Raw genomic sequence first — 20,455 nt, 5'->3', positions numbered from 1 at the left:
TACACATAACACATTCTTTTTTTGTGCCAAAGAATTTGTGCACAACAACTTCCTGCAGCTATGTACTCAGCCTCTGCAGTGGAAAGAGCCACACAAGCTTGCTTCTTGCTATGCCAAGAAATAAGACTTGAACGAAGAAGATGGCAAGTTCCACTTGTGCTTTTTGTATCCAACTTGCATCTTGCAAAATCAGAGTCAGAATAACCAATTAAGTGAATAGGGGAATGAAAAGGATACCATAGGCCCACGTTGATTGTTCCCTTGAGATACTTAAGAATGCGTTTTGCAACCTTGAGATGAGATTCTTTAGGATTTGCTTGAAATGTTGCACATAGACATACAACAAACATGATATCCGGTCTGCTTGCAGTGAGATAGAGTAAAGAACCAATCAACCCTCTATATTTGGCGTGATCAACCTCTTTCCCAGCTAGGTCAGCATCCATGTAGCAACTTGTTGGCATGGGTGTGCTAGCTTCCTTGCAATTCTCCATCTCAAACTTCTTGAGAATTTCTCCGCAGTACTTTGCTTGGCTAAGAAAGATTCCATCTTTGGATTGCTTGACCTGCAGTCAAAGAAAGAAAGAAAGCCCCCCATCATTGACATTTCAAATTCTCCTTGCATGGCAGCCACAAATTCTTCACAAAGACTATCATTGGTAGCACCAAATATTATGTCATCAACATATATTTGGACCAAGATAATTTCAGAATTTGACTTCTTGATAAAGAGAGTCTTGTCAATCTTTCCTCTTTCATATCCATTAGACAAGAGAAAGTTGCTTAGCCTTTCACACCACTGCCTTGGAGATTGCTTTAAACCATACAAAGCCTTTTTAAGCTTGTATACATGGTTAGGATGTAGATGATCCTCAAAACCGGGTGGTTGAGAAACAAAGACTTCCTCATTGATAATTCCATTGAGGAAAACACTTTTAACATCCATTTGGAACAGTTTAAACCCACTCATACAAGCAAAGGCAAGCAACAATCTTACAACTTCCAATCTGGCCACAGGAGTAAAGGTTTCATCATAATCAATCCCTTCTTCTTGATTGTAACCTTTGGCAACAAGTCTTTCCCTGTTTCTTGTTATCACTCCAGATTCATCCAGTTTGTTTCTGAAAACCCATTTGGTTCTAATGATGTTCATCTAGTCTGACTTAGAAACAAGAAACCATACATCATTTCTTGTGAATTGATTCAGCTCCTCATGCATGGCAGCAATCCACTTATCATCATTTAAAGCTTCTTCAATTGACTTTGGTTCAATTTGGGAGACAAACATCGTGTGCCTACAGTAGTTTCAGACAGTACTGCGTGTTGAAACACCCTTCTGGATCTGCCCTATGATGTTATCCATCGAAAGATCTCTTGGAATCCTCCATTCTTTGGGCAACTCATCCTGCTGCAGAATTTCAACCGGTTGTTTTGAAGAATCAATCATTGTTTTTCTGGATAAGATTCCAGCTTCTGCAAAATGATGCTCTGTTCATCTTCTTCTGCGTGGTTCTTTTAGGAAACCTGGTCTGCATGATCAACTTCATCAAACACCACATGAACAAACTCCTTCACAATCATGAGTCTCTTGTTGTAGATCCTATAGGCTTGACTAGTTGAAGAATAGCCAATGAAGATGTCATTGTCATCTTTCTCATCAAACTTGCCCATATTTTCTTTCCCATTATTCATAATGAAACATCTGCAACCAAACACTTTTAGGTGGCTAATGTTTGGCTTTCTTCCATTGAAGAGTTCATATGTAGTCTTTTTCAAGATTGGCCTTATAAGCACTCTATTCATCACATAATAAGAAGTGCTTAATGCATCAGCCCAAAAGTACTTGGGTAAGGAAGATTCACTTAGCATGGTTCTTGCAAGTTCTTCAAGGGATATGTTCTTCCTTTCCACCACTCCATTCTATTGAGGAGTTCTTGGTGCAAAGAAGTTGTGAAAGATTCCCATCTTTTCATAAAAGGTGCTAAATTTTTCATTTTGAAACTCCCCTTCGTGATCACTTCTAATGGAACCAAGGTTGCTGCAACATGTGTTCTACAATCTTCTAGCAAGCTTCTTGAATGCAGAAAAACATCACTCTTTGACTCTAAGAAGGGTGTCCACGTATACCTGGAAAAATAATCAACAACAAGAGCATAATAGTTTCCACCAAGGCTCATGGTACTTAAAGGACCAAACAAATCCATGTGCAATAGCTCAAGGGGTTTTGAGGTTGAAACAACATTTTTCAGTTTGAAAGAATGTTTAATCCGTTTCCCTTTTTGGCATGCTACACATATGTGGTCTTTCTCAAACTTGAATTTGGGTAACCCTATCACAAGATCTTTTGAAATCAATTTATTCAAATGATTCATGTGAATATGGGCTATTCTTCTATGCCATAACCAAGATTCATCATGTTTGGAAAGAAGACATCCAATAGATGTAGGAGAAGAGATATCTAAAAGATAAACATTGTTGATTCTTTTACCAATCAACACTACTTCCTTTGAGTTGGGTAGACAAATCTCACATAGTTTGTTAATGCTAAGAAGGTTGTGCTTTAATTAAATGTTATATTGTTACATTTTTCTCATTTTTGGTTGACCTTATCATCTAATTGAAAATCTTGAAAAATAAAATGAGTAAAGTTATCATCTTGTTCTTTAAAAAATATATACAACTATAAAATCATTTAATAGAAATTAATTTCAAAAATAAAGAATAATTAATTACTATATTAATTAAATTAAATATTATCTTATAAATTAAAAATTATTAATATTTAAAATAGTTTCTAAATTTATAAATTGGTTTTTAAATTCATATATAATTAATTAATTGATATCTAAACTATCAAAATTTTAGCTATCAATTTTAAAATTTAAAGTAATTAATAACTAAAATCTTGATAATTAGTTAAATACTAATTTATAAACTAATTTATAAATTTATTAATAATATAAATTATTTTAAATATTAATAATTTTTTTAATTTTTAAATAATATCTAATTTAATTAATATAGTGACTAATTATTTTTTATTTTTAAAATTAATTTTTATTTGATATTTTTTTTAATTGACTTTAATCTTTTAAGTTGTTGTTGGTATATTCGACTTTTTGTCATTTTTCGTTGATAAGTTGTAGAATGCAAATTATTTCTAAGTAGTATATGGAAGCTTTAAAACTACAAACTTTAATAAATTATGAATTATTAAAAAATATACTAAAAATAAGAATGAATGCTAACTGATTTTAAGAAATTTTCTATGACAATATAACATTATTAGTTAATGTATTGGTAAGGATTGAACGACTGCTGACGTGTTTCGGTCCCATCTATGGGCCAACTGATATCTATGTCCAGTCAGTTAAGCCGACGGAGTCTTCGTAACCAATTATGTTTAAATCAAGTCAGTGAAGCTAATATGTGATTAAGAGCTAAGCAATGTAGCTCTAAACACAGTCCAACTCCCTAATTTGGCCCAATAAGGAAGGTCCACTAAGGTAATATAAATAAAATGCATTTTAAAAACCAGGTACGTCATAATCTACAGTACTTTGTCAACCGAGTGTCGAATACCTTTATTAACTTGAGCGTCGGAGTGCCTTCTACAGGTACCAGGAGTTAGAGCGCAACACGATTGACCAACACAAGAAGAAGAAGAAGAAGAAGAAGAGCAATCTCAATAGTTCTCTAGACCCCAACCCCGGAATGAGAACAAAAATTATTAAATAAATTTATCTAATATTTAATTTTGTATATTGTATATTGTATATTGTATATATATATATATAATTATATTCATAATTATAATATTTATATTTATGAAATGACCAATATCATTTCATGCACTGTTGCAAAGTTATATTTTAAGGGTATTAACGTAAAATACTCATTTTCTACGTGGACATCCTCCTTATCTTTGCATATGTGAGAGGAAAGAAAAAATAATGTAATCCTCTCCCTGCACCCTCACCTCTAAACATGTTGATCCAAACAAATTTTATGTGACAGTTCTACTCGCATTGTCCTCGCTATATGTAATAAAGAAAAAAAGTTGTATAATAAAATATAAAAAGTGAGACAAATATAGTAGAAAATTATGAAATAAAACAAACATGTTAAATCAATACAAAAACTAAATCAATTAGTCACATTAAATGTATATTTTTTTTATAATAATTAACTTATTTATTTTCAAATTTACCATCAGTTTGGTTTTATTGATGCTTTAATTACTGTATGCAGACATCAATTTCTTCATACACCTCTACACTTTCTTCTTGCACCTCCTCCAGAGAAGACATGAAATGATAACTTCCTTTTCTTCATTTTTTTTATTGACACCCCTCTTTTCCTTTTTTAATTCTAAAATTATGAACTTTAGAATTCATATTCTGAATTTTAGAGTTTGGAAGATATTTTTGGGTTCGAAAATGTATTTTTGATTTATAGAATTCGGAATACAAATTTGTATTCCAAATTTTAGAGTTCGAAATGTATTTGATACATTCCGAATTTTATAATTCGAAATGTATTTGAACTCTAAAATTTAGAATACAAAATTGCACTACAAAAAAAATCAATATTATCTACAGATTTTTACCCACGGATCTGAATCCGTAGGTAAATTTAGCATTATCTACGGACATTACCTACGAACATTACCCACAGATTCTGAATCCATAGGTAAATTCAGCATTACCGACCAACTATTACCCACGAATCTTATTACCTACCAACTTTTACCTATGGATATCTATTACCTACCAACTATTACCACAAATCTCTATTACCTACGAGCTATCACCCATGGATCTCTATTAGCTACCAACTATTATCATAATAATTATATACATAATATTAAAAATATTAATATCATATGAAGAATTATAAAATCATAATTAATATTCATAAATAATAATATTTAATAATATTAATAATAATAATGATATTAAATATATGAAAAACGTTATTAATTTTTATTTTATTAGTTATATTAATATTGATAATCATAATCATAAATATAATAATAATCATAATATGACATCAAAACTTGACTGGTGTAATGGTTAAAGCTTCTATGGACATTCCTCAAGGGACTTGGCTTTGAGTTCCACCTGCTGCACTTTAGTTCTAACATTAATTATGATTGTCATAGCAAAAAATAATATTTGTAAATAATAATTGATAATAAAAAAATATTCCAATAATAATTAAAATTTTAAAAATAAAGTATGTTGATTTACCTACGGATTTTTTCCGTAAATAAATGCGATTTTTCTTGTAGTGTTGTATTATGAATTTTAGAGTTTGAAAGGTTTACGAATTATACATTTGGAAATGAAAAAAAAAATCTTGCACCTTTTGTCCAAGGTAATTTTGGAATTGAAAGATTTATGGAGGTGCAGAAAGAAAATGTGGACATGGAGGAAGATATTGACGTGTTCATAAACATATGGTATGGATGGATACTATGGATTTTTATGCTTGGAATTTATCCACATGGTATTGGCTTAATCATGCATTATTGGTACTAAACAAGGTTGGGTTATGTAAAGGGTGTTTCTTAATGACTATAATTAGGTAAGATGTTGGTCATTATTTGTATACCAATGTTTTAGGTACTGATTACTTTAGATTATAAATTAGTCACTAATTTAATTAAAGGCTAATTTAGAATCTAAAGTAGTTAGTAGTAGCTAAAACTTTGGTAGCTAATATTAGATACCCAATTAGAAACTACTTTATAAATTTTTATTAATAATAAAAATTACTTTAGGTACCAATAATATTTTAGTTTATAAAATAATGTCTAACTTAATCAATACAGTGATTAATTATTTTTTGTCTCTAAATTAGTTGTTATTTAATGATTTTCTTGTAGTGTTATAAAATAGTATCTAAGTTATTCAATATAAAGACTAATTATTTTTTTGTCTCTAAATTATTAAATATTTAATAATTTTCTTGTAATGATAAGAATACAAATAGTTTGAATCACTAGCGCAGAAATGCTAATCAAATGCGGCTATTTTACATTTACAAATGCGGCTATAGAGCCGCATTTGATAAGCACGCAGTCGTAAATCAGAGAAATACAAATGCGGTTATAGAGCCGCATTTGTAAATGCGATTTACGAATGCGGTTATTTCAAATAACCGCATTTGTATATTCTTCTGAATTAGCAAAAGGGTTTTAGGGGTTTTAGGGGTTTTAGGGTTTTAGGGGTTTTAGGGTTTTAGGGGTTTTAGTATATGATTTAAGAAGAGTGGAAGAGGACAAAGAGGAACAACGGCAGCGGCGACGACAGCGGCGGCGGAAGCAATGGCGGAGCGGCGAGCCAATGGAAAGTACCTTCGATATGCAGCAATGGAAACCGAAACCCATTAAAAACGAAAGCAATAGGGAAAGCGAAAGTCATTAAAAGCAATGAAGTTCAATGCAGTTGCAATGGAAACGAAATACCTTCGAGTGCAGCAATGAGTTCGAAAACGAGAGAAAACGAAGAAGAGAGATGAGCGCAAAGAGAAAGAAACTACAAAACTGTTGAGGCGCGTAAAATTTTTAGGGTAAATTTGATTTACAAATGCGGTTATTTGAATAATCGCATTTGTAAATCAATCGCTTCAATTTACAAATGCGGTTATTCAAATAACCGCATTTGTAAATCAAGCGCTTCAATTTACAAATGCGGCTAAAAATAATAACCGCATTTGTAAATCAAATTAATTTCAAAAATGCCACCGCGTTTTTTACGAATGCGTTTAAGTGCTGAGCCGCATTAAATAAGGAGCGCTCTTTTCTTATTTTTGTGCTAGTGAATGTATGACAATTAATTAAGATCGCATAGTTCAAATTGTATAAAAGAAAAAACACATTGGCAACAAAAATGAGAAGTATGGTCGGGAAATGAAGAGTGATAGTCATTCAACAATTTAAAAATTCACAACATAAATAAAAATCTCAAATGTAAAAGTAAAATTAAACAATGAATGGAATGAATAAAGCTCAATTCTCTTTTGTGATAGTCCACTCTTATTTTGCAAACCAAACAATAAAATTTTATCAAAACACTAAGAGTGTAGTGTACAACCATTTCAAGCATAACTTCTAAGATCATTTCAACGCATACTTTATAAGACCAGGAATGTGTGTGTTCACCATGTAGTCTTCCCAATCGATGCTATTAGGGTCAATGTTCAATCCAGCAACCTCAATGTTATTACTTGTTGCTCTTCGTAAATTTTGAGTGTTTGAATCATCAAAGCTATAATCAAAAGTAATTTGTATGAGAATGATGGTTATGAATCAAAGTAGTTCATGTACCATTTCTAGTACTTATAGACAAAGAAAAACACGTACATGCCCTTAAAAAACAGGTATGGTTTGTATACTTCAACTAGTCGTGTCACCCTTTTGAATTTTTTGTAGCTATCATCGTAAACATCTTGAGAGCATTGACAAAATGCTTTGTTCACCACATTTAGGACCTAAATATATCAAACCCATGCACAAGGATCAACATGAAACCTTAAAAGATTAGCGAAATATATTATTATAGTTTTGCTTCATTATTTAGTTATTATACTTGGTATTTGACAAACCTTTAGAGGAAAAACATATCGAAGTGTCATGTAAATGTCAAAAACAGCCCTACTTGATATCAAAGTTGGCTTGGGCACTATTATTGGCTTTCCATTTTTGTTTTCGAGCGCAAATTTAATGAAATAATAATAGCTGTAATCACGAGCATCAACAATTCTGAATGGATTTCTTAATGATGATGAGATGTGGTAGATGAAATTCTCAGGAGTTTGATTTGAACAAGCAACAATTGTTGTCATCATACAATTGATAACCATGTCCGCAGGTATCTGCATATTACACGGTAGTTAGTATATACACACATAAATGAATTAGTAATTTTTTTTCCAACAAAATCATGTTCTAAGGTAAATATTTTTATAACAAAAAAAAATCACTGAGTTATTCTTTAGACATTCAAAAATGTTTTGCAAAACAAACTAATGCTTTTGTAGATATATAAAAGAACACCTTAAATGATAAGTAGTTTAAACTTTTAATGTTTTATTTTTCACATAATTATTTAAGTATCAATTAATACATATAATCAAAACTAAATTTATATATTTAACTTACTATATCCAAAATTGTCTTGGGATGACCAAGAAAGCTTGTTATTTTCCCTTGACCAATGCTACATATTATGCTGTCGAGAGTTCTGTAAATACAAAACAAACAAATAAATTTATAGTTCCTCCCTAGGAAAATCTTGGACATAATCCAATAAACTCTAAAAGTTTAACTTTAAGTGGAACTGATAAACTAAGAGTTTATTTTTTTGTCCAGGAAGTTGAATAATTGGGATGAAATACACATTTGAGATAATATTGAAAATATATACCTCAAGCCTTCAATCCAACCAGGAAATGGGTCCTTAAGAGTACTAGTAACCATGGTGGGACGTATAATGATTAGTGGAACATTCTCTTTATGATGAACCAATTGCATCTCTCCCATTGCTTTTGTGAATGTGTATGTGTTTGGCCAACCATACAACTTTGCTCTGATACATCACAAAAATAATGCCATTTATAGATTAATGAATATCAATGCTATAACAAAATAAGAATTTGATGTACCTCTCAATTCCATAATCTTTCAATGCATGTTTGATTGTGTTTTCAGTAGCATTCTTTGATCGAAGTTCATCTATCTTTTTCTTCAACAGATTCATTTCTGTAGTTATGTCTAATTTCGAGGTCTCTTTCAAGGTCTGACCCATCTCAAAGGGTTTCTCTAGCATAATTGTCTTTTCATCCTTAATCTCTCCACACACATATGCTAACATTCATTCATACCAAAAAATGTGTTATGAATGGAAATTGGCTTAATGGTAACTGAATGATGTTTTGGTAAATATAATAATCTATATTACATTATTGTCAAGTTATAATCAACTACAATTACCAGTTGATATCTGCACAAAAATCTTTATCTCAGGACAATGCTTTGCGAAGTTTAAGACATGTAAGACACCCATTGTATTTACCTCCATTGAGATGTCAAATCTGTAGAAAAATAATAATGAATCCAAATATGAAGAAGCAAAAACTGTAGGTTCCTACTAGATAATTTACCTCTCGTCAAATTTGGTTGTTGCTGCAAAATTCATAAAAATGTTGATCTCTTCAATCATCTTAATCTTGAGTTGTTCATCTTCCATACCAAAATTATGGAGAGAAACATCTCCTGATATGACCACAATCTTCTTGGAAATGAAAGAATCAAAATCTTTGCCCCATTGGTCTCGTAACACTCTAAATAAATCAGTGTGAATGACCTGTAATATGATCATTAAAGGAATGCATGAATGCCACAATTCAATATGTACAGTTGAAAATGAATCAGTGATCAAATTTAGTAAGAAAATTGATTTTTCATTATCCCAAGGTTAAAAGGTGATGAGTGAAAGAGGGGGAGATAGAAGATTAGGATCATGCGAGAAGCGCAAGACATCTTCTTCTTCTCGCACTTCCCAATTATTTTGGAGGGAAAGATATGGGAAGAAATTTTTAAAGGTGGGATAGACTATAAGAGATCTTTAGATATCCCGAAAAGCTTAACATGAAAGGAGAAAAGTTTGGTTTGATCAAGTTTTATTGATGTTTGATGTTGCAAACATCAATAAACCTGAGAGGAGACTTGACAATATATGGATTGAGAATAGGAAGATACACCTCAATCGACTAAGATATTGTATGTATGGAGATTCAACCCGAGATAGTTGGAGAATGGCACAAAATGGTAAAAGACAGCAAGAAGGGTATAAGTTTGGAAGAGAAAGCAAGGGAAAATATGTATGTACAAGGTGTAATACTATGTTTGTTTATGGATAAATATTGTTTACACAGATGAATTTGAGGAATGTCACATATTTGTATCAGTTGATTAACAAGGAAATACGAGTGTGGATGTGAGAGGAAAGGGTAAAGGGAGTGTCACCCTCAAGTGTGAAGAAATAGAGGGAAAGTCAAGTGGACATGCATGAGAAGACCAAAGTGCCCTTCACTTTTACATTGTGTATGATAGAGATTCATATGGTCTACACATTGACCATGCATGCAAAGACTCCTGAACGAGGCAAATAATCCTTTGATAATTGAAGTTGAGCGTTTTAAAACTCCATTAAATACTCGTGAATGGATTTGGTAGAACTTCTCACTTTCGTTTTTCTTTGGAAAAGTTGGTGATTGTTCGTGTGAGATGAGTTTGTGGAGTGTGTGAACTACATGTGAGTTGAGGTGGTGGAGTTTTGTTTGAAGGAAGTTATTGTTCGTGGAGGTGTTTTTCATGTGGAAGGGTGGTTGCTAGAGTTCGTTGGAAGTATAAAGATAAGGTATTATGGCTGAAAAAAATGATAATAGAAATTTAAAAGGGAAAGATAATCAATTATATGGATGATAATCGACTATGCTTCAAAATGTAGCACATAAAATAGTTGGATTGGTGTGGTTGATCTCTAAGGTAATTTTGTTGGGAGAATTATTATTCATGAAAGTTAATTTTGTAGTAATATATTCATATAGCAAGCACATGTATAATATTATAGTATTGATTAACCTCATTTTGAAAGCGCTGTGCAGCCAAATCACTGGTCTGTGCTCGTACGAGAAGATACAATTTGTGTATTTGGGGTTGGGTTCTCAAAATCTTTTCCAAGAAAACTGCACATGTAATAGACAAATTCAGTGGCAAGTGCAAAACTTCAAATTATTTGTTATAGATGCATTGTGTATTTACTAGTACCTTTTGCTAAGAAGCCCGTTGTGCCTGTCATTAAAATGGTCTTTCCCTTGAAGAACTCATGCATTCTTTCCAACTCCATTTCAATAACTGCTATAAATAGAAATTATGAAAGAAATCTAAGAATAAGAGAACCATAATATAGAATAATACTATCATTCTTAAAACTTGTCTCTTTCATTTCAGTTACTTACCTTTTATTAACAGTTACTTACATTTTATTAAGTAATTAAAAACTAATTCAATATTATAAAACTATTTATATATAAATTTTGGAAAGAAGATTCACATTTATTCATATAATATGAATTTTTCGTTTATATGAAATCTTCCACTAACATCAATTTTTTTACTTGTCTTTTATATCATATAAATATAAAAAAATTCATTTTATCTTTCATTCTATTTTTTTAAGCTATAAAATTTAAAACTAAAAAAATATATCAGATTACATAGTTCAAAATAATAATTAAAAAATCAATTTTCACTTTTAGATTATAACTTACATTTTTTTCAATAAAAAAAAAAATACTTTGGAATTGTTATAGATTTCTGATATTAGAAGGTAATGCAGGTGGACATATATGTTTTTGGGATGCAGTTGGAAGATAAACAGCTTAAATTGAACATATTATTGTAAATGGAACAAACTTGCAAACCTTTTAAAGCCTTGTTTTCCCTTTGTTGCCAGAGATTTGGAGAAGATAGGATGCTCAAATTAAGTAGATTAAGTACCTATATATAGAGAGAATAAGAACCCTTAATGCCACCTACCAGTGCCACCCCAATAAATGATGGAGCAATTTTAAAAGTTTATAAGTGAGTAGGAATGTTTAAGATGCACTGAAAGAAAAAAAAAAAATGGTCATTTATTAATTATAATTATAGAAAAATGTTACTTTTGACAATTTATAAAATATTAAAATATTAATTAATAAAAATATATTTTTATAATAAATTTATGAAAGAGATATAAGATTGGTTATTTTTTTATATAATTTTGGATTTTAAAAAAAATACCTTTTATAAAATATATTCTCTATTTTATTAATATTTTGTATTTATTTAATATCAGATTTTGTTTCCATCTTTAGTAGCGTGTGAAGTTGGACTGTACAAAATTGGTTCCCATAGTATGCATTTTATTTGGATTTTAATTGTTGTAAACGGTATGGTTCCATTTGGTTTTCTTGCACCTGTACAGATATACTGAGTTGTTTTAATATTTATTTATATAATAATAATTTAATCTATTAATTAAATAATGGTTAATCAGTATAGTAAGAAAAACTAAATTTTAAGATAAATTAGTGAAAGTTGCAAATACTTTGTAAATATAATTGGTTTAACCCTAACTATATCTAAAAGATATTTATTAATGTTTTGTTGAATTAAATAGTGAATTTGAGGAGAAGAATTTTAGTGGAAAGTAAAGTTAGATTATTTGTATTAAGATATATTTAACGAATAATGAAGAAAATTTTTATTAAAAATTGTGAATGATGTGAGATGTGCAGTTGATAATTTTTTTTAATTGATAAAAAATTAACATTACAAATTTATTTTTATATAAAAAATAATAAAAATAAAATATAATTAATATATTTATGAATTTAATTTTTTGTAATTAAAATATTGTTCTTAATAATGTGTAAGAATTAACTTTAGAAAAAACACGAATCATGCGAAATTATTAAAACATTAAAATTTTTTCAGAAAATTATTTTGTTTCAACTAAAAATATAATTTTAATTACGTTATTGTAAAAAAGTCCATCAAAACTTAAAAATGCAGTAAAACATTGTTTCTAATGCTATCTAATAACTCACTTCGAGCAAAATACTAATTTGAAATTCACGGAACATGAAAAATTATCTGAAAAGTTATTTGCTTCAATTAAAAATACAATTTTTATATTTATTTTTTTATAATTAATATTATTATATAAAATATTTTTATTTTTATTATTTTGTAGTTATATTTTTATTGTTATAGTTAATTATTATTATTATTATATTATTAAATATTTTATTTTAAAAATATTATTTAATATATATTTTATTTTTAATTATGTTATATATTTATATAATCGATTATATATATATATATATTTTTATATTTCATTCATTGTTAATTTTTATTGTGTTAGGTTTTAAATAGTGAAGGTCAACAAAGTAAATTTGACATGGTCTGTGTTTTTATTTTTTACTTCTCTTTAAGTACGTGTGAGGAAGATAGTTTCATACATCACTGCCTTTACAAGTTTTTAAGGTTGTATTTGGATCGAAAATGGAATTTTTAAAGATTTGAGGGAGTGAATATCTAATAATTTGAGTGGAATATGTGAAGAAACTCAATGTGTTTGGATTTAGGTACGTGACTTTAGATTTGTAAGGAAAATTTATTGAGATTTGTGACTACTATGATGGTTGTGATTTTTTTTTTAAATTTTCTTAAAAGGTGTAAAATATAAGTTTACAAATCTACTATTGTATTTAAAAATACTAAATAATAAAATATAAGATATTTCTGTGTAGATTTGAGTTAATTAAAATATTAAAAATTATTTTCGGTACCGTTGAATAATTTCTTTTGGTACATTGAATAATTATTTTCGAAAAAAATACGAGTTACTTGATATTGTCGAAACATGAAAAAAATCATAAAAATAATAATATCTAAGTATATACAACTTTACCATTATGTGTACATTTGAAAGTTTTTTGTATTCATTAAATTAAATTGTACGTAGATACATAACCATCTAAATATTTTAGAGGACATTTTATGATAAAAAATGTTATTGTAGAGTGAATTGTACAACAAATTTATTTATAAAGAAGAGAAAATATATAAAACAAAATATGAAATATCATACAATATAATAAAAAAATAATATAAATAAAATGCATTATTATTTATATTATTGTATGAATGACACATCTATTTTATAATAACCCTTCATTCTAGTTGTATTTGTGTCATCCAAACCTAATATATTATTATATTAGTTATTAATAATTAATACAACTTTTTTTTAACCTTTTAGTTAATTAAAAATTTTCCTTCTCGGACCTCAAATCACTCCCTCTCATCTAACGGCTCAAAATCACCCAAGACCCAAATTTACTCTCTAAACTTGTTTCATGCTGAGTAAAAGTCAAGAGCAAAACAAGATCCATTCTCCTCATTTCCTACTTATCCCTTAATCCAAACCATGTATATTTTCTGTAAATCCTTTCTCTTTAACACTGAAATCCTCACAACAAATAAAACCTAAATTCTAGATGATTATTGGATCCAAACATAGATGGCACTACCTCTTGGATCTGCATAAACAGTTAATCGGTAGAAACAAAAGAGGTTAAAAGTTTAAAAATTTATTGAAAAATACAAAATTGTACGTACTCCTCAAACTTTTTTCTAAATACCTAATTGTTATCATCCTAGAAAAATGGATACGTCAATGGTAGGTAGTCTGTCAAATGGTCATTAGTACAGAAATGTTGTACTCTCAATTATAGAAGTGAAGATTGAATTGAATGCTTGTTTTTTTTAAATATTTATCTATAGTTATTAAAATTCATTAAGAAGTCATCTTATATACGGCTGTTTCTTCCTGTCATTTTTCATAAATTTTTATATTTTTAAAAATTTCCATTTGTAATATTTTGAATTATTCAAAAATCTTTTTTCAAATTTATAATTAATTTCTAGATTACATTATCCGGAAACTTCTTTTCATATGCATGATTAGTTTCTGAATTATGTAATTTGGAAGACTTTTTTAATTTCTGGATTACATAATTCAAAAGTCTTTTTTCAAATGTGTGTCTAGATTATAATCCAGACACTACTCTATAGAGGTGACACAAGAAGAATAAAAAAATATTTTTATGTTTTATATGGGGTGGCAGAAGAAACTTATATACTCTTCAAAAGCAAAACGATCATTATATACGTCCAAGATGCCTAAATTGTGGGTATGAAGTTGGAAATTTATAGATATATTATATATGGCCTAAATTGGAACTAAACATATTCATTAATTAATTACTTAAGATTGGGTAAGATGCTTAGGTCATGGGTAACCATTTCTTATTTATAAATTAATTTCTTAAACATGATTTTATTAATTTTCTATATTTTCTTTTCTTTTTTATAAATTAATTATAAGTTACAATTTTTTTTTTATTTTTACGAACCCATAGATTTGATTTGTCCACACATATAGTATACCTATACCCATGACAAGACCTTTCAATCCATTTTAATGCCATTAACTATCCTTTTCCAAGTCATATACATGTCCAAGATGTACAAAAAAAGGTTTCAATACCCTTTACTACCGCAACTAATAAAAATATTTTTTCTTTTTTATATAAAGAAATTAATAATATGTGATTGATATTTTTTTAGACAGTACCGACACTTATTTAGTAAAAGAAAAAAAAAACATAGCAACCAATTTGATTACATTATAAGTAATTCAATTCACTTTAGACACGCCCTATTTTCTGCCACTACGCAAATTTTATTAGAAAAGTAGATTTAAACTATACTTAATGAGAATTGAACTTCTAATATATTAAATGAACCGAATTACATTAAATATATTTTATAACTTTTTTATGGAAATGAAGTATATATAAGTTAAATAAACTATACTTATTTTATTATTGATAAATAATAAATAATAAAATTATATATTATTATATAGAATTTTTTAATATATATATATATATATATTAATATTTGTATATAGGTTCATCTCGTTGTGCAATCGTGGAGTGACAGATTCAGCATCTTATCTCTCAGAAGAAGAAAAAGTTTTTTCATATTTGGTTGCATTCTCACTCGGTAACTTCTCCACAACAACTGCAATACCACACATGTAAACAGAACATAGTCAATTGAAGGAGAATTTATTAAATGGTAATTTTTGTTACATTTTACTAAATAGACAATTTTTAAAAAAATTACCGTAGAAAGAAGAAATCATGCTTAGAAACACAATTTCTAAGATGATAAAAAAAAATTATGTAGAAAAACATGATTTTTATTTATTGTTGGAGAACCACATTATGACTATTAGATTTAAAAACATTTTATAATATATAAGTAGGTGGAAACCTCATCATATAAATGTTGATTTAAATTTAAAAGTTCCCTTTTTAATATGGTATCATAATCATTTAGAACTTATCATAGCAAAAATTTGTTGGGCTTACTAGGTCACCCGCAATCAGGTCACTATCAGTCACCCATAAATATATAGTCTCACACACGAGTTAGAGAGTATCGATGTGAATGAGTAATCACACATCAACTAAAGATAAAGACATTTCATAGTATATTAGCAAGTGCAAACCTTACTTTATAATCCAGTTTTGTAAGGTTGAATTATACTTAAAATTCACTTATTAATATTTCATTTTTAAAGATTGTGCATAGGATGACAATTTCACCTTAATCATCCATTATGATTCTTTACTCTTTTTTTTTATCAATAACAAATAAAATAAATATAATTGAGTTATTTGAGGATGATGAACCGTGTACATTATGACTCTGTTATATTTGACTCAGCATTCAATATGGCAGTGGAGAAAAAAATTGATCATGGTTCCACTTATATACAAAGTAGTTGGTGGTTGCTCAAATAGTTAATGATCTTTGTGGGACAGTTCTTTCAGCATAGGTTTGTGTACCGGTAGGCACCGAACGTATGCACTTGACCGACCGACCGAATGCACAATAAATGTAAGGGCATTTATGTGACAAGCTAAGGTGGTTAAGATACACCTCCGAAGAATAAGGAATATGCGTTTAAAGAAGATGTGGTTAAGATACACCTCCGAAAAATAAGGAATATGCGTTTAAAGAAGATATGTTCCCCGGGTATTCCGGAGCACGACTGGCAAGACATATCCATAACCACCATGAGCCCAAGGGACAGAAAGCCCATTAGACAATCCTATAAATACTGTGCTCAAGCCAGAGAAAGGTACGTTTTCATTCACTTACGAAACCGCGCTTAGAATCTGATCCTGCCTGTTGACCGGAGCGCTGGAGAATGCCTCGTCAAAGGATCGACGTGCGCGCCGCTTCTCACTTCCGTTCCTCCTCTGGATCTATCTCAAGAACCTGCAAAGAAACGATGCGGCGCCGCTGCGGCCGATCGCACTCCGACGCTCAAGTCAGTGACGGTATCACCAAATACTAAGAACGAGAACCGTGCAAATCCTCTCTCACTCGCAAGCGTAAAGTGTATGAACTGAACGTGCGTACCTCAGAAAGTCTGTTAAGAACTCTTATATACCTAGTGGTTTTCTCTCTCCTGGCAGTTACAGACTTGGACACGTGGCTCGCATCCGACTGTACACGTGCCATCATCTGGAGGCTCCCTGACTTGGCGCTGCTTCTACTCTTATTTTGGCTAAGTTATTTATGCATGGTACTGCCCAGTGCATAGCTAACTTAGGAGTGCGATCTCTACTGAAACTGGCGAGTTAGGGCCTTCATACACCTTCCCTGTGGTCTCGCCGGCCGCCTTCATAATCTGCTTCTCCTTCGCCTTCGGCGATGTGCTTATTCTGGCGATCTCCGACTGCTTGATCGCCTGAGTCTACATCTGGCGACTTCATCTTCAACCTGGCGATCGCCTATTCTGGTAAACTGGAAATCGGAACACGCCAACTTAACAATCGGCGACCACACGTGCCTTCCGACTTCCTTCCTATCTGCCAACCTGGCGCCTTGTCAACATGCCTACACTATAGCAGGATGCCACGTCATCACACCCGTCCACCAGGGCGGTACACAAGCCCCCCAGTCTTAAGCGAAGATTTGTCTAGCGAAAAGACTGAAAGAGCCCTCGTCAACACCGATCTACGTGGCACTGACGCAGAATTCCAAGCGATCGTACTTTCTGCTGCTCTGACGCTCCACCAAACCCTTCACCGATCGCTCGACACGTGGCTTCATCAACGGCTCTCTTCATCTGCCGTTAGCGCTTCCAAAACTTATTTCGAAAACCCTTAAACCCCTTACGCTCCTACTGTTCCATCACCTTCTTCACACTTGCATACGCTCTCATTTCCTTCTGCGAAAGCTCTCGACGTTCCTCGACGCTCTAGATCACCACCTCCCTTCAACGTTCTCCTGATCATCGAAAGGTAACTACTTTCCTTCATCTGCCGGGTTTCCTTGCATTTTCACCGATTTGCATCATCCTGTAACTGTCTGGTGCATACGCTGTGGGCTGTTTTTCCATTTCTCCTTCTGCGTAACTTAGGGCTTTGTCGATCGTCGCAACGAACTCACATTCGTTCGTCTTTCACCTTCCTTCTGTGATCGAGTCAGCCTTTGTAACCCTCCTGATTATTATTTTTTTTCTCTTTCTTCTTCCTTTGCAGTTGCTACCATGACTCGCACCAAGATTACCCCGAACCCCCCTCCATCAGCGCGAAACCCTCCTTCACAAGCACATGACTCAACACAAGTTCGTGGTGCTCCCTCTTCGCAGGCTGTGAGGCCTGCATCTTCCCAAACTCCCCTGGCTCAGGCGACTCCATCTAACGCTGGAGGAGCCCCCATCCCTCTGCCAGACTTCAAGACTTTATACCCATGGGCTAACCCAACCCTTCTAAAGGAGACCTCGTCGGTGAACACTGCGGGAGCGGTTCTGCGGTTGACCAATGGGGACGAGGCCCACCAATCGTTTCACAAGGAGCACGACGAGAGAATGATGGTGCTGCCTTGCCCCGCCGCTCTGCCAGTGTGTGCCGATGACAAAGTGAGCGCCGACGGGCCCTTCTGCTTCGTCTACACCACTTTCTTCAAGAAGGTCAGGCTCAGGTTCCCTCTCACTCGATTTGAGAGGGAACTCCTGACCGAGCTCAACATCGCTGCCGCCCAGCTTCACCCCAACAGCTGGGCGTTTGTCCGAGCCTTCGAAATAACGTGCGCCCACCTGGGGTTGCCCGCGTCGGTGGACGTGTTTTTGTTCCTGTTTGAGGCCAAGCACCCAGGAGACCGCCTGTGGGTCAGCCTGAATGCCATTGCTGGGAGATCCATTTTCACCATCTTCCAGCAGTCGTACAAGGATTGGAAGGGGAAGTTCATCCAAGTACGCGCAAATGATAAAGACACTTCCCTTCTCGACGGCTTCCCCTTGTACTGGGTGGACAAGGGGAAAAAGGAGTCCAAGAGCTGCTTCAGGAGGCCCAGAAGTCCTGATAGCATGGGAGCTTTGGACCGAGACCTTTGCCTATTCTGGAAGAGGGTGGCAGATGCCAACATAACATTCTTGACCCCCACCCTGATCTCCTTCGAGTTCTTTGAGGACCAGCTGGAATTCCAAATAGGTTAGGACGCTACACTCTTGTCTTGATATTGCTTCTGATACTGTTTCTGGGCGTCTTGTGCGACACGCACAAGACTTTGGTTTTATCTTTTCCACACATGCCTGTTTTTGCTGTCTCATTGCCTCACACACTTATCCTTTTCTCCTTTGAGCTAACTCATGCACTTTCGTTTCATGCAGATACCATGTTGGGTAAGAACATGCTCGCCGATTTAAAGGCGCTCGCCCGAAACCACGGGTTGGCGACCGGTTCCCAGACGGTGCCAAACTCGGCGGTCGAGAAGGCCATCATTCATGGGCGATCACCGCCCAAGGAGCCCACCCAACGCAAGAAGCTGGTCCTTAAGAGGCCTAAGCGGAAAGCCCCCCAAGTCGTCCAAGAGGAAGAAGAGGACGACGAGGTCACAGAGGATGGCCTTGTCACGAAAAGGAAGAGGGTGGCACCATCTTCTCCACCTGCTCAACCCCCTCTTCCAACCTCACCACCCCCATCAACGCCTGCTCCTCCTCCCTCATCGCCAACACCACAAGCCCCTTCACCACCAGTCCAAGCAGTTCCATTGGCCACTGCGCCACCTGCAACTGAGGCCCAAGAGCCAAATTTCTTGGAGGACCCCCCGAGCGCCTCTACACCACATATATCAGCAGGAGGGGGCCCTCCTTCCAACACTTCAGCTGCAGGAATCGTTCCAATCGGGGATGAGGTCGCTCACACCTCTCCAATCCTAATCACCGAGTCCCCGATTGCGTCGCCACGCCAGGAAGCAACCACTGAAAATATTGCTAAGGAAGGTGGCGACAAGAACCCTCAACAAGCCCCCCTGGCGCCTCTCCAAGCCGCAAACCTTTCCCTCGAGGTCACAAGGATGTGGGAACCTCTGACTGCTAAACTGAAAACCATCGCAGAGGATATCCCATCGATTATAACGAGGGCTATGGAGAGCTCCACCAAGAGGCTTCAAGATGATCTCTTCAACCTCAGGACTGACAACAGCACCATGAGGCTCGAGGTGGAGAAATTATCTGCCAATCTGACGCTCGCGGAAATGGAGCATTCCCGAGTAGAAGACGCGATGAGCACCGAGCTCAGATTGGCGCGTCAAGAGGCCACTGACCTCCGCCGCAAAGTTCATGACCTTGCCCAAGAGAAAGTTGAGCTAGAAAGCAAAATTGTGCCTTTGCGCACCAAGGCGAGCGACCTGGAGGCTCACATTCAAGCTAGTGCCGATAAGGTACAAAAACTGGAGCAAAGG

General features: G+C 33.3%; 1 protein-coding gene across 3 annotated transcripts; it reads right to left on the bottom strand.

Moving 5' to 3' along the window:
- Positions 1-6,988: 6,988 nt before the first annotated feature.
- LOC137832175 (fatty acyl-CoA reductase 1-like) lies at positions 6,989-11,543 on the bottom strand. Of its 3 annotated transcripts, none has more exons than XM_068640207.1 (11): positions 11,494-11,543; positions 10,838-10,924; positions 10,652-10,755; positions 9,169-9,371; positions 8,999-9,099; positions 8,671-8,872; positions 8,433-8,594; positions 8,168-8,249; positions 7,612-7,881; positions 7,370-7,497; positions 6,989-7,274 (listed from the first exon to the last, which is right to left on the bottom strand). In XM_068640207.1, exons 2-11 carry the CDS (start codon positions 10,914-10,916, stop codon positions 7,124-7,126), a joined length of 1,482 nt encoding a protein of 493 aa, XP_068496308.1. In that variant the 5' UTR covers positions 10,917-10,924; positions 11,494-11,543; the 3' UTR covers positions 6,989-7,123. The 3 variants fall into 3 exon arrangements, with proteins under 3 accessions (XP_068496308.1, XP_068496316.1, XP_068496324.1); XM_068640215.1 differs by having other exon boundaries at positions 10,838-10,927; positions 11,494-11,539; XM_068640223.1 differs by having other exon boundaries at positions 7,135-7,274; positions 7,402-7,497; positions 11,494-11,541.
- Between the last annotated feature and the right edge of the window lie 8,912 nt (positions 11,544-20,455).

The sequence above is a fragment of the Phaseolus vulgaris genome, chromosome 11 (assembly GCF_000499845.2).
Source record: "Phaseolus vulgaris cultivar G19833 chromosome 11, P. vulgaris v2.0, whole genome shotgun sequence".
In the NCBI taxonomy this organism is placed as follows: Eukaryota; Viridiplantae; Streptophyta; class Magnoliopsida; order Fabales; family Fabaceae; genus Phaseolus; species Phaseolus vulgaris.
This window is presented reverse-complemented; position numbering and strand designations above follow the sequence as displayed.